The sequence below is a fragment of the Aptenodytes patagonicus genome, chromosome 4 (genome assembly GCF_965638725.1).
Source record: "Aptenodytes patagonicus chromosome 4, bAptPat1.pri.cur, whole genome shotgun sequence".
Lineage (NCBI taxonomy): Eukaryota > Metazoa > Chordata > Aves > Sphenisciformes > Spheniscidae > Aptenodytes > Aptenodytes patagonicus.
Genome location: NC_134952.1, coordinates 41,056,646 through 41,071,309, shown reverse-complemented (window position 1 = coordinate 41,071,309; position 14,664 = coordinate 41,056,646). Strand labels below are relative to the sequence as shown.

Genomic DNA, 14,664 nt, shown 5'->3' with positions numbered 1-14,664 from the left:
GTCGGTCACTATTGCCATACTTGTACAAAGCTTCTTCTAAATGCACCTTAACACTAATGTCATTCAGATAAATATTTCCCCCTCCATACAGTTGATATCAAGTAGGTGGAAAGTGATCTGCAGACAACATATCTCTCCTAAAGCTGTTACACAGCAATGCATTGCATAACTAACCCTTGCACTTAATCAACAGTTGCTTCCTCAAAATACTTGATTGCGTTTGAAGTCTCCTTTTTTTCTTTTTAATTCCCTTTCCTTTGTGGGGCTTGAAAATGTACCTAACGCTTGGTAAATTGAATATAACTCTCCTTGTCTTTAAAGATTACAGTCTCAGCTCTTTGACCTAAAGATCCCATCCTCTATATTCCATGTAATTTTCTTCCACATAATGTCCCTCAGTCCATTAATCTATCCCCAGTATAAACGTGTCCTTAAACGAGACATTCTATAACATAGTTGGAGGCGTAAATTTTTATGTCTGGACCTTACCTTAGCCCATGCTGAAGCACTCAGTGGTATGGTGAAACTCAGCAGAATTGTCCTTCACCAATCTGCACAAAAAGATTCTTTTCTGCAGGAGCTCTCACTGATGCAAGTACAATTGTTTTCCTGTGTTAGGATTCTGCTGCTAGCCCAGCTGAAGTCATATGTACGAAGAGGTTTCAGCTATGGGTTATCTAAATATCCTGTGTATGGGTAGTACTTTCAGTCATGCTCATGGAACCTTGTTTGGATTGATTGAACTTGTGTGCAGAAGTGGTGAATCCTTTTTGCAGCTATTTGGACCATGTTCTACTGTTTGGATCACCACACTGTTGCAGGCTGTGATCCACCTAGTCATCCTTGTCAACCTCAGTTGCAGTTGTTTGGCCACTGGAGCCTTCTATAGTGGTGGTAAATCCACAATTATTTCTGCAGGTTCATGGAGCAGGCATTTCATCAGTTGACAGTTGGCTTGAACCTGGGACATTTGTATCACATGAAGACTGGTTTCTAAGTGAATTCAGAGATTCTGTAAAAACCGATGGCCTTCCCTACTTGTCTGCTGTAAATAAATGCAACAAGGCTCATTTTGAACGTTTTCTTAAATCACAGAACAGTTGAGATTGGAAGGGACCTCTGGAGGTCATCTTGTACAACCCACCCAGGAGTTAAGTTTTAACAATACCTTTGCAAATGTGTGCATTCTTAGTCGTAGTAGAGTATGTAAATGGATCATAGAAAAATGGCCAGGCTCCTGTGTTCTAAGTAACATTTTGACATTATCGTGAATCAAATACGTGCTAGGTGGATAATTGGTCTGGCCCAGCGAAGCATTTCTTGTGTTTTTGTGTTAAAGTCAGTTGTTGCCTCATTCTGAGCAGAGCTGGTAGTTTGAGACTTGTTTTGAACAGTGAAGGCATAGTTTGCTATACGGTAATGCAGTAATGTTACACTAAGCTTTGCTTTTTATTTTCCACAGTTTACTTCAACTTTTTTGTTAAACAGTAATTATGAAGAAAATTTAGAAAGCTTCTCCAAAAAGGATGATGATAATAAGTAATGCATAGTTGTTCTATACAAATGGTTTGAAGTCCTTTTTAGACATGTTGCTTAACTTAAAGTATTAGCATATGGTTTATTTTGTCCAGCTGTCTTGGGGGGGGGAGATGAAGGGAAGAAGAGAGCAGAGAGGGCATTACACTGTAATATATGAAGTGTTGAACCAGAGTGCAGAAGAAAATGAAAGTGATGGACAGCTTCGGCTAGTACAAATCAAGAACTATTCAAGTTTTCATGTGCTGTCCCCCCTTTTTTTCCTCCCAAATGGATTCCTGTGAATGGCATTAAAATCCCTTTCTTGGTAGCACTAGAGCCTGTGAACACCTGCTTGGCTTTATTTCAGATACATTCATTTGTACCTCATAAACACAAGATGTTGCTGTTAAAACATAAAGGCTAGCTATATTTTTAAGGTACATATACATATGTTATTTATGGGAACAAAAATGTGTTATTCTGTTCTTTAACATTCTGTTGTCCTGTTGTAGTGTAATGAATTTCTGTTTTAAAGGCAAAAATGTCACAAGTTAAACAAGTGGGACTTTTAGCTGCTGGATGTCAACCATGGAACAAGGATGTATGTGCTGCTAGTGGGGACAGATTTGCCTACTGTGCTACCCTTGCTATTTATATTTATCAGGTAAGCTTATTTTTATTTAACAGACTAGTTACGTTTTTACATTGCCTATCTCACTTTGAACCTTTTCAATAAATGCTTTTGGAAGTATGATTGCTGCTGAGATGACGTCTGCGTAAAGCTCCATCTTCCATTCAAGATACCCCTTCCAAATTATTTTTTCTCCTTGTTACAGCTAGTGCAAAAGATTGTTGTAAACTTTAGATTTGAAGTTGTATGTGTCAAGAATTATTCTTAAAAGGCTCTCAATCCAGCAAACACTTGAGATGAATGAAGTGCAATGGTAGAAGAGCGGGTTCTGAGAGAGAAATGAAGCAATTCCATGGTTTCATTTGAAGCTGTAGTGTAACAGTAGTCTTCTGAAGTAGTTTAATCCACTGTGCAAAGCTGTTGATTCAGTGGTCCACCTTTCTTTGGTTTGGAAAAAGTTATTACTTTCTTCATTTCTGAACTGCTCAGCACCGTGGTCTTCTGAAGTTCACAGTTACTATACATCAACATGTAACAAAAAAGTAGAAATGCTGTGACGTGGAATTTTCAGGCTGAGAAATATGTCAGGAAATAAAGGATACGCTTATTTTAACTTCATGAGTTATACTGCTATTGGGATTAAAATAAACAAAATTAACTGTGTCAGGTTTGGGCATTTGATTTTTTTTTTTTAATTGTCCTAGGTGATTTAAGAAATGAGAATGATTTCAAACTCATTTCATATTCTATCCCATTTAACCCCTTGCAGATACTAAATTACCATGTTACCATGCCTATAAATAAAGCATCTTAGGATTGTGTTTGAGTGCAGTTATTAATGGAATATAGTAGTTTATAAGTGAAAAGAAGATAGACTATGTTAAAACTGGTTAGGCTAATTGAATATTTGACAACTTTTCTGTCCAAGTCAAATGTATGAGAATTTAATTTATTGAGATGTCAGGTACTAACAATTGTTAAATCCACTATAAATTCATCTGTAAGTCTAATACTGTTATATGAACTATTCTCCAACCCAACAGTACTGAAAGTGAGTTTATGAAATATGTATTTCTAAAATGAATTTTACTTTTTGTTTAGCTGGATCATCGATACAATGAATTCAAGCTCCGGGCAATTATGTCTGAGCATAAGAAGACAATCACAGCCATATCTTGGTGTCCCCACAATCCTGACATGTTTGCAAGTGCCAGTGCAGATAGCTTAGTGATTATTTGGAATGTGACTGAACAGAAAGTTGTGGCCAAGCTGGACAATACAAAAGGTATTTCAAACATGGAGATCTATTTGATCCATACAGCTTTTTCATCCACAGGTATCAGAAATAGTTGATACAGGGTAAATTCTAAGCAGTTGGTAGGCCAGAGGTTTAACAATTGCATAACATGATATTCTTGTCAGAGTTTTTGCAGTTCATTTTAGAAAAAAATGATAGTGCGTTTATGTAAATTGCTCTGAACCATCTAGTAATTGGTAAAGAAAGAGGTTATTCTTTTTTCTTGTAATGGTCAATTGGTCAAGTACTTGACCAATTCAGGAATTAAGTTTGTCACTGATTTCTTGTTGAACAGGGGAAAAAAACCCCAGTTTTTTCCATCATTGTATAAAAGGATAAATAATTAAGTTTTAAACCTTGTGTGTTTTCATGGTAACTTTATGGAAACGAAAGCAAATAAAACGTAGCCTTCAATAGATTTGAGTATAAATTGTCAGTGAATTTGAAAAACAGTTTTTGTTTAAATACCCTAATGCTTGTCTACCTGCATCTTCTCTCAGGACTTGAAACTGCTGATTTGGAGGTTGTCATAGAAGTCTAGGGGGTTAAAAGTCTGTGATGTCACCTTTCCCTGCCCAGTTCAGATTCCTTCCCTCCAGTCAAAACTAGTACTTGTATTTCTGTTCTTACAGTCAATCTCTGTCAGGTGTCCTTGACTCCTACACTTGCATTCTTGGAAAATAGGTGCAACCCAAGAACAGTCAGTATCTCAGGATCTTCTAAGACATTTCGGGACCCCCTACTCTGTTCTTTCCAGAGCATTTAGGATACCTCTGAAAATCTTGTACATCTTGCATATCCTGCAAAAGGAATAAATAGGAAAAACCACACTGATTTAATCTGTTCTAAAAGGAATATTGTATCGGGTTATGTATTAATATAAAATCTGATACTTATTTTTCAATACAGTGCTTGTTTAAAAAACTACTTCAGCCAATGACAACGTGTGAAAGAAGTGTTGTTATTATTTTAAACTTTTTAAAAGCTAATTTACTTTTAGGATAATATATTTAAACCTCCTATTAACGCTGCTTTTACTCTCTTTGACACTGCCATATTAAAATGTTTAAATACAAACAGTTTTGAATTTTCAGCTTGAGGAGTTCGTCTTACCGTCATTTATTCCTTCAGACACACATTATTAAATTATGAGGATAATGAGGGTTGCAGATGTTAAGGTCAAAATCCTTAAGCTGGAATGCCTACAGTTAGGTGTTAGGCAACTAAATGAAAACTGTAATAAATCCAGAAGGAAGCTATCGAGAGTTCCCTTTGATTACAGAGCTAGCTTTCCAATTTTGTCACAAATATCTGCCTCTGTTATCTCTAAATTAAATTTAATTGTGTTTTGCAAAAATAGACATTTTAATGTTTTCAGTATTTTACCAGCTTAGTCGCAAATAGCTTACGGTAAAACATAATGGTGAATGGAATTGTGAATGAATGAAAGTATTGTTTACAGGATCAGGCTTATCCTCTTTCATATATGTGATTGTCTTTGGCACTAATGGAGTATAGGTATCATAAAATACAGCCCATCAAGGTAGTATTAAAATAATTTGGGAAATAATTCTACTTCCTGCCTATGGATATGTGTAGTTTACTTTTACACCATAAGATGTTCACAGAGTTGTCTAAATTTTGGTCTAATCATTTTTATGTAGAATAATTATTTCTACAGCTTTTCAAGACAATTGCTGATACTGGGTCAAGCAGTAATACACTGAATTTCATATCCTGGTTCTTATAAGTTTTACTTGTATGTTTCAGGAATTCCTGCGTCACTTAGCTGGTGCTGGAATGCAGGTGATGCAGTTGCATTTGTGTCCCACAGAGGTCCATTGTACGTTTGGACTATCTCAGGACCTGACAGCGGGGTAACTGTACATAGAGAAGCACATAGTTTCTTGTCAGATATCAGTCTGTTTAGATGGCATCCAAAGAAAAAAGGAAAAGTAGTATTTGGACATACTGATGGAAGCCTATCTATTTTTCAGCCAGGTAAAAACTGATATGGTAAAATATTTATTTTTATATATATGTATCTCTTATTTTTGTCTCTGTATACTTGTGTAATTCCGCACTTCTTTCATTGAGGTTTTATAATGTATGTACATGTATAAAACTTGTTCTTAGTTCGTAGTATTCCTACTCCGTCCATACCACAAAAATACGTTTTCTTAGATAGAGTGCAGAGCATTTTCTCCCTTTTGTGACCAAGATAACATTGCAATTTTCGACGTACAATAAACTGTTTTTTTAGGGAACGATAACAGCCATGATCTTCTACTGAATTTCCCAGCAAGTTTGTTCTTCTGAATGGACTGACTTGAATCTTTCGCTTAGTCTCTTACTTTGCTTGCATTTGTTCTAGAGTCCTCTGCTTCATATTCTAGAGTCCGCTACATTTTTGTAGGTAGAAGTTCATGTCATGCTTCATATTATCTTCGCGATTCTGTTATATCAAAGACTATATGGGAAAATATTTATCTCTTTATGTCTGAAAACTGCCGAGCACATTTGTGCATACTTTATAAATAGTCCAGTACTCTGCTAATGAAGGTGTCTTGTTGATAAGCTCCTTTGAAGCTAAAATTTAGCTCTCTTTCCTAAATAGTTTTCTACAAAAACAGCTATCTGTATTACGTGGACTATTTCAATTTTTTTTTCTGGCTACTTCTTTTTCCTCCAGTAAAAACTGATTTTCAACTTTGTGAGAAAAATTGTTCTTTAAATGATGCGTTAATTTTACATAGTATTATGTTCCAACAGCCATGCAAAATTTATTCTCCTTCCGTTCACTCTACTAAGTTGTCACTCAGGATGTCACAAAGAATAGATTCCCTTGTTTCAGTAGTGCTGACTGAATTAGTATTGGCATTGGGGAAAAGAAAATCTATTTTAATACGATAACCTCTAAATATGTATTGAACCGAGACTTTTTATGAAGTTTGTCTTTGAATATGAAAATAAAAATAAAGGAAAAGGATTTAAAATGTCAAAATTATGTTCTGCAAATGCAAATATAATATTGGCTAAAAAAGCTAGCAGCAGTGGCAGTTTTATATGTACAAATCAAGTTGCTATGAAAATTTGTTTATTGAAAATTATCCATTACTGCTGGGGAAAAACCTACTTGCATCAGCTTGAAATTGAGTTTAGGTTATCACAGAAATTTTGCCTGTCTTTGTGGTTAGGATAGTTTTCATTATTATTGTAGTATTATACATATTATACATATTCATTAAGATAATTTTAAAATAAAAATAAATTTACCATAAAATTTGTTCTCAACATATATAAGATTCTTGGTTTCCAACAGAGAAATAAGTTGAAGGTTTATACACAGTTGGGTGAAAATTTTTGTCAGAACTCTTTCACTGAAAATGCTGGATTTAAGTAGTGCAGTTTACTTCTCCTTAATATTCTTTTCAATTTTCTTTAAAATTGAAAAGAAAATGTTGCACTTTGGCTTTTAAAAATGAACTTTTCAGGTTTTTGTTTTTAAACTGTTTAATTTTGAGAAAGTGAAATTCTATTCAAGAAAAGTAGTGCACTTTCTGTTGGATCATGTTAAGTGTTTTTTAAAGCTGAACACACTTCTTTTAATGAAATGGGTGTAAAAAACTTTAGTCGAATAGGATTTTTATTTGATTTTACATAACAAGTCACTGATATGCAGAGGTCTACTTACAAATTAATTGTCAGAACTGAGTAGCAAATTTTACTATGTGGGATAAATTAGTACAACAAATTCAGATGCATTCAAGAAGAACAACCACTAATTGAAATACCATAGAGCTGCCATTCAAAGCCCAGACCTGCATGCAATAAGAAACTTGAATATTTTAATTCAAAGGATTATATTCTTGTAATTAAGACAACGACATTGGAGCAATCATGATGACTTTGAAAGAATGCAGAGCAGTATTAGTTTTCTTTTAACTTGCTTTCTTTACACTTTTGGAAAAAGACGAAGAATTTGTTTAGATAAAAACATAGATGTATTTAAGAATAGATCACAAATTTTGGTGAACAGATAAATTCATTAAAATATGTTTCAAAATTAGGCAATATTGAAAAGTAGATTGTATCACTATAATAAAATGTAAGTACCATTATTGTGGTTACACTTTCATAAATGACTTTAATATGTGTCTTAACATTCAGATACAATTGACAATGTAGGGTTATCCAAGTTACCTATTTTATCAACTGCAGGTTTCTATTTTGCAATTTATAGTCAAAATTCATCTGACTTTTGTAATTGGTAGCATTTAAAAAATAACAATACATAGAAGAAAGTGGTATCAGTAGGATGAATATAGGCCCTCTATTTAAAAAAAAAAAGGGGGAGGGGAAGGGACACAAAGAATTGGTACTTTTCAGTAAGGAATAGAAAGCTAATTTTTTGCTTCGAGATCAAAGTTCAGCCCTCATCTACCTCATGTCAGAATGTGTAAAATGACTTGTTATTGAACCAGAACTTAGTTTGTCACAAGTGAAATCAATTTAAAAAAAAAAAAATCCTATTCCTTACTTTTAAAGGTTTCCATCCTTTTGTAGGATATCCTACAAAACGCTATCTTGAGAGAACCTGAACATCCACAAGTTTGTTAATTGCTTGAAAGTTCAGTGTGATTGACGTGTTGAAGGCTCTAGTCTTTCTATTTAAGTGTGAGTCACTGCCACATAATTAGCAGACTACACAACTTTTTTTTCATTATTGTTATCTACCTAGGCTTTTCTATCCTGGCTCTACTTTCTTTTAATTAACTCCAGACTATCCATTAATGTAGCAGAACAATTAGTGTGAAGAAAAAAAATGCAAGGATTTAAGATTAGTACCCTATTTTTAAAGAAATACAGTGCAGTCACGTAGAGCCAAATGTTCTGTACTAGTTTACCTTTCATTTGTTCCCAAAATAAGCACAGCTTACTTAAATGACCTGTGACTCAGTTATATGATTCACAGTGCTGATGTCTTCTTTTAACGGAAAATAAAATTTAACAGTTAGGGTTTCCATGAGCTTTGCTTCCAGACTCTTTTGTGAAGCACGGGTAAAACTGAATAGCTCCTAGATATTCATACTCCCCCACCAGTTGATTGTGCTTTCTTGGGACTGAAGTGTTTGAACATGACTGGCTTTGATCACTCGAGGACTTTTTGCCTTTAGTCCTTGTAAAGCTAACTGAAAAATGACAATTCTGCTTTGTTGTCAGTTCTTGGTTTTCATTTGAATGTTGATTTTCATTCAACAAAAAATCTGGACTGAAATGTAAGCAGGGGATGTTGTTAAAGAAGGTGGGAATCCCAAAGTTTTTGGCAAATCTAAAGCAGTTACCTGATGATACTTGTGATGTTATTCCTGATGCTTCAAAAGAGACAACTGCACCTTTACAGTTGTCTTATATACAAACATAAATGGAATGGAGAAATCAGTTTATGCTATTAGTTGTTGTGCAGTCTTAAGTTATTTCCGCCATTTCTGGTAATTGATTTAGAAAGTTACCCTAGATATAATGCGCACTAATAACATTTTCCCTAGAAAATCATAATGAGAGTTATTTTAATATTCAGAATGTTCCCTAGTGAACAAAAACTTTTCAGCATTTTTTTTTTAGTATGTATCGGAATAGGCTTTGTTCTGCATCAATCATTAAGGAATATAGGTAGGTCTTGGCATTTATCATAATATGACAAATTAATTGTATTCTTCATTATCAAAATTGAAAATTAGATTAAAAACCGAATAATGAAAGATATCAATTCATTATTTCTAGAAAAGGGGTACAAAATTAGTTTGGTTTTTTTAATACAAGATCACAATTTCAGAAATACAGATCTATGTTGTTAATAGTTTTATAAGATAGTGTACAGTCCAAATGAACAAACAACCAGCTCTCCATAAAAACAAAAAGTGGGAAATAAACATGATGTTAAAAATTGTGGTTCTCGATAATATGGATCATCAAATGAAATACGTCTTCTGTTATGCAGGTGTCAAATCAGATATTTTAATGGCCTGTTCTGGCTTCAAAATCTATGAACGCTTCATAATTGCACACATTTTTGAAGAAGAAAAAAATCTAAAGGCAATTGTTCATAAACACTTTTTTGACTGCTACAATTTTTTTTTCTAGTTCATACTGCTTTTATTTTGCCTGTATTTGCTGTGGTATGCAGATTTACTTATACTCAAATAACTTGTATTTTAGGCTATGCTGCAGGCCTTTACTCATGGAAATTGTTAGAACAATGTATATGATTTAACATACTTTTCTTTAGTATGAAATTATGTTAATAAAGCTGACAGCTGTTTCTATTTTCTGCTGTATTAAAAAGAAAGTTGGATCTTTAAGTCAAATATTGCAAAGCCAGCTTCATTAATTTCACTGGTGCAGACAGTAGAGCAGGCTACTAAAAATTTCAGGGAGAGACAAAAATTATGTTTGCAAACCTTGTAACTATTGGCAGGATATAGTTGATTTCATTTTGAAATAATCTGTTTTCTTGTGCTCTTAAAGGTTCTAAAAATCAGAAACATGTCTTAAGACCAGAGTCTCTTGAAGGAACAGATGAAGAGGATCCAGTTACAGCACTGGAGTGGGACCCTTTGTCAACTGACTACCTTCTTGTTGCTAATTTACATAATGGTATTCGACTAGTTGATTCTGAATCTCTGTCCTGTATCACAACTTACAATTTTCCCAGTGCAGCGGCATCTGTTCAGTGTTTAGCCTGGGTTTCTAGTGCACCTGGAATGTTTATAACTGGCGGTAAGCCTTTTATTTTCTGATTTATACAAAGGTAATAAATATAGGACTGAGTCTTCAAAATTGATGCTTCAAGTTTGACCTTTCTATTTCTTAATATTTCTACAAATAAAAGCATTGTACGTGCATTGTACAAAAAAAAAATACATAAAACTGTAGAAAAGAACAGAAAACTACACTGAGCAGTTTTTACTTATTCTGTATTTGTTGGGCACATAAACAAGTGACTTTAAACTATTTTTTATACTAAATAATATTTTCATCATGCACACTTTAGCAACAAATATGAGAGTTACTTCAGGAATAGGAATTGTTGCGGTTTAACCTCAAGCTGGCAGCTGAGCACCACACAGCCGCTTGCTCACTCTCCCTGCCCCCGGTGGGATGGGGGAGAGAACCAGAAGAGTAAAAGTGAGAAAACTCGTGGGTTGAGATAAGAACAGTTTAATAATTGAAAGAAAATAAAATAGTAATAATAATAAAAGAATATACAAAGCAAGTGATGTACAATGCAGTTGCTCACCACCCGCCGACCGATGCCCAGCCAGTCCCCGAGCAGCAGCCCCCCTGGCCAGCTTTCCCCCAGTTTATGTACTGAGCATGACATCCCATGGTATGGAACGTCCCTTTGGCCAGTTGGGGTCAGCTGTCCTGGCTGTGCCCCCTCCCAGCTTCTTGTGCACCTCCAGCCTTCTCAGTCGGTAGAGCATGGGAAGCTGAAAAGTCCTTGACTAGTGTAAGCACTGCTTAGCAACAACTAAAACATCAGTGTGTTACCAACATTATTCCCATGCTAAATCCAAAACACAGCACTGTACCAGCTACTAGGAAGAAAATTAACTCTATCCCAGCCGAAACCAGGACAGGATAAAAATGCATTGTACTAGTGGATGTCACTTCTTGCTCCTCCACTTTGCTTTCTCTATCTTTAGAAGGATTAAAAAAAAAAGAATCTATTTCCTGCCTCTTTTCTACACCATAGATGTTAGTGCTCAGGTTGAAGAACTAGTGAATAAGGAAAGTGAGACTGTGAAAATGTCTCATAATGAGAGAGGTTCCATAGAGTTTATTTACTGAAGTTTAAATAACTAATGCTAATAATTATTGTTGTTAACAGTGATATTACCATGGAGATGACAGTGCCTGCTTATAAAATTCTTAGGATTCCAAGTTTAATTCATTGTTGTATTTTTACTTAAATCTGTCCTTAAACTGCATACCTCTGTATACAGTAAAAAGAGAATAATAAATCAAAAAAATAAATGTTTTTGTATGTTTTTTTTTAAACCTCAGATTCTCAGGTTGGTGTGTTACGTATTTGGAATGTTTCACGTACAACACCTATCGATAATTTTAAATTGAAGAAAACTGGTTTCCATGGTTTGCATGTGCTAAGTTCTCCTCCAAAGAAAAAGTGTAAGTGTAATTTTTATTGTTATTCATTGTAATGGCTGCAAGTTAAGAAAATCTTGTTTGTGAATCTTGTTATATCCGAGTCGATCTCTGTAAGTTTGTGTCGGCTCTGTAGTTCTTAATTAAAGTACCCTCTGGTGCCAGTGGACTAGACAAGTGTGTAAAGGATCAAGCATTTTATGAGGTCGTTCTTTAGTAGGCCAGGCTTCATACAGGAATTCTCCATTTCGTTTGTTTTTAATCTCATTGGAATACAAAGCATTTTACTCTGTGTAATTGTTAATTATTAAATGAAAAAATAAAAAATAATCTTATCTGTTTATATCTTTTGCTTTATTTTGTTAAGCTTGTTCATCACAGTATGCTACTAAAAATCACCATACATCTTCAACAAGTGAGGCTGTTCCTCCTCCAACTTTAACCCAAAACCAAGCATTTTCTCTTCCTCCTGGTCATGCTGTCTGTTGCTTCATGGATGGTGGAGTGGGGCTTTATGACATGGGAGCCAAAAAGTGGGATTTCCTTAGAGATTTGGTACGTTTCATCTCTGTCTTTGGAATGAGAGTTTATTTGGCTTATACACTTTCTTCTAACAGCAAAAAAACAGCGAATGAAGTCTTCGCAGCACTGTAAAACAGTTTCTATTGTTAAAAAGAGTCTAAATTTCTAGGAGACAAAATTACAGTTCTGAAGTTGAAAGTAATTCTTTATTGCAAAAGACTGAATCCTGTTGGAAGTATTCTGGCAGTTTTCATCCAGAAATAAAGATTTAAGGGCTTGGGGTTTTTTTTAGCTGAAATTTTAATTTGATGGCCTTCTCAGAAATATTATCTGGAGGGTTTTCTATAATCCAGAATAAAAGTTCTAGTCAAATCAGAGAGAAAATACATGCAACTCAGATGGTGAGGTCACTCAGTTTGAAATGACAAAAAACAAATTATTAAATCTTCTTTGAAGCAGAAATTCAAAACTGGGTTTATCACATATTAGGTGAGCCTCCTCTTCACTGGGATTTTGGTTATTCTTGAGGACTTTTCTCTTTTCCTCTTTCCCCATTCCCTTTTCATTGGAAAAACTTGAATAATTTTCAGCTGTACTCCCACATACGTTTGAACAGAGGCTCCTGGTTGGTGTTCTCTTTCCATTTTTAATGGGTTTGGTCTTGTAAAGCAACTGAGGCTTAAAAAAATTCTTACTTAATATCTGTTTCTCATGTATGTGTCAAGTTAAATTCTACAAATGCATGTCCTAGAAAACAAGCAATTGACATGTGAAATTTCTAATGGATTGAAGTTTAAACTGCAATAGAGCATAGACTATATACAGAACAAAGAAAACTCAGTGGAATACTAGAAAACTTGTAGAACGTGATCAACATACAAAGCTTTATTTTTTCAGTCAGATACTTTTTACCTAAAGGGCAAAATTATTTCTGTTTTAAAAAATTACTTTTTCTTGGTTGATTTTTAGCTTAATTTTTTTTTAATTCTGGTTTTTTTGCAACTCAGTTCGAATGGAAAATGCTAACAAGTCCCTGGCATTGCATCACCCTGTTGTTTCAGGGCAGAATTTTTCTGTCTTTAATAATGATCTATGAAAGGGAGGAGTGTTATAGTCCAAGCTATTTTATGCCTTTTAATTTTGGCTGATGAGCCAGGTTTTTTGGAACTCATGATTGACCTGACAGGTTATAATATAATGTATTTTAGAGTTTGATCTAGAGTTGGACTTCTGAAAAAAAATCAAATGTAATAAAAATGGATTAAATATTTGTTTTATTTAAGGGACATGTTGAGACCATCTTTGATTGCAAATTCAAACCTGATAACCCTGATCTTCTTGCTACAGCTTCATTTGATGGCACAATAAAAGTTTGGGACATAAATACTTTAACAGCGGTTTACACATCTCCTGGTAATGAGGGGGTTATTTATTCCCTCTCTTGGGCTCCAGGTAAGAATATTTTGCTTTAGGTCTAAATGTTCTTTGAATTAGCATTGACTAGCAGCAATTTGTATTATAAGAGTATTAGTTTTAGATAGAAGGGTATCTCATAAGGTTTAAACATAACTGAACTATTATCTGTGAAACCCGTAGAATTCAGTGCTTCAGATCTTGTTGAGGCTTACCCTTATGAGGAATGATCTCAGTATTTCATACTGACTTAGAATGGAGGGAGGAAAATCTCCAGAGCCTTTCTGCCATTACATTATGCAGACGATGAAAAGGCTTTCTTTGCATGGGAAGCAGCTGATTAAAGGAATTCAGATTCTATTTTGTTCTGGAAAAAGTGGAACATATGTGTTTAGTTCTTTCCCTTCCTTCTTTGTGTAGGATTCTCATCACTGAAGAGCTCTGCTTTTACTTCATTAGAATAGGGAGTACCTTTTCTGCAAAGCATCTACTTTTTCTTAGCGAAGTCACTGAAGTCAGTGGGAAGTTTTCTTCTTAAAACTGTTCTGCAACCCACTTAGGTGAACCTGGGAGTACATTTCTGGTAGTTGCTAATGTCAGTAGTTGATGATAGGTAGGTTTTCTTGTTGTGTTTTAATTCTTTGGACAGCAGATGCATTTTTAAAAAAGTCTGAATAATTCAGCTCACTACCTCTCTCCTATGCTTTTAAACTCCAAGAAATAATAGCTGACAGGAAAAAAATACTGTGATGGGAAGTTTAATGTAGTTTGCATATGTGAAATGAATTTGCACTTTTTTCATTTCAGAGAGTCTCTTGCACCTTGTTCTGCTTCACAGATAGTTTGTCTTGCTATATGGAAACTATGGCAATATGAAATATGGTGTTTTCTTTTGTGTTATTTTGTTTTGAAATTTAAATTCAGTTTGTAGTAATATCTCGCATTGAGAGACCAGTTTGTTCACTGGGGGGGTGCTTTTCAAGTCTTGTATTCTGATTTTTTTTTTTTTTAAGTAAATTTAAGCTAATTGGAAGTATGTGCTTCAACTTCAGTTCCCTAGCATCCTGTCCAAAAGTTCCTGTCCATCCCAGACGGAACTTTTCCTGCTTCTTTC

At 34.5% G+C, this 14,664-nt stretch overlaps 1 protein-coding gene across 6 annotated transcripts in view; it reads left to right on the top strand.

The window, feature by feature from the left end:
• The window catches only part of WDR17 (WD repeat domain 17), a 63,666-nt gene that overhangs the window by 19,209 nt on the left and 29,793 nt on the right, over nucleotides 1-14,664 (top strand). For all 6 annotated transcript variants that reach the window (XM_076336487.1, XM_076336488.1, XM_076336491.1 and 3 more), the window contains 7 exons: nucleotides 2,054-2,182; nucleotides 3,251-3,434; nucleotides 5,217-5,447; nucleotides 9,975-10,226; nucleotides 11,517-11,639; nucleotides 11,983-12,170; nucleotides 13,421-13,589. In XM_076336487.1, the coding sequence (XP_076192602.1) occupies nucleotides 2,060-2,182; nucleotides 3,251-3,434; nucleotides 5,217-5,447; nucleotides 9,975-10,226; nucleotides 11,517-11,639; nucleotides 11,983-12,170; nucleotides 13,421-13,589 (1,270 nt within the window). In that variant the 5' untranslated portion in view covers nucleotides 2,054-2,059. The remainder of the gene's footprint in view (nucleotides 1-2,053; nucleotides 2,183-3,250; nucleotides 3,435-5,216; nucleotides 5,448-9,974; nucleotides 10,227-11,516; nucleotides 11,640-11,982; nucleotides 12,171-13,420; nucleotides 13,590-14,664) is intronic.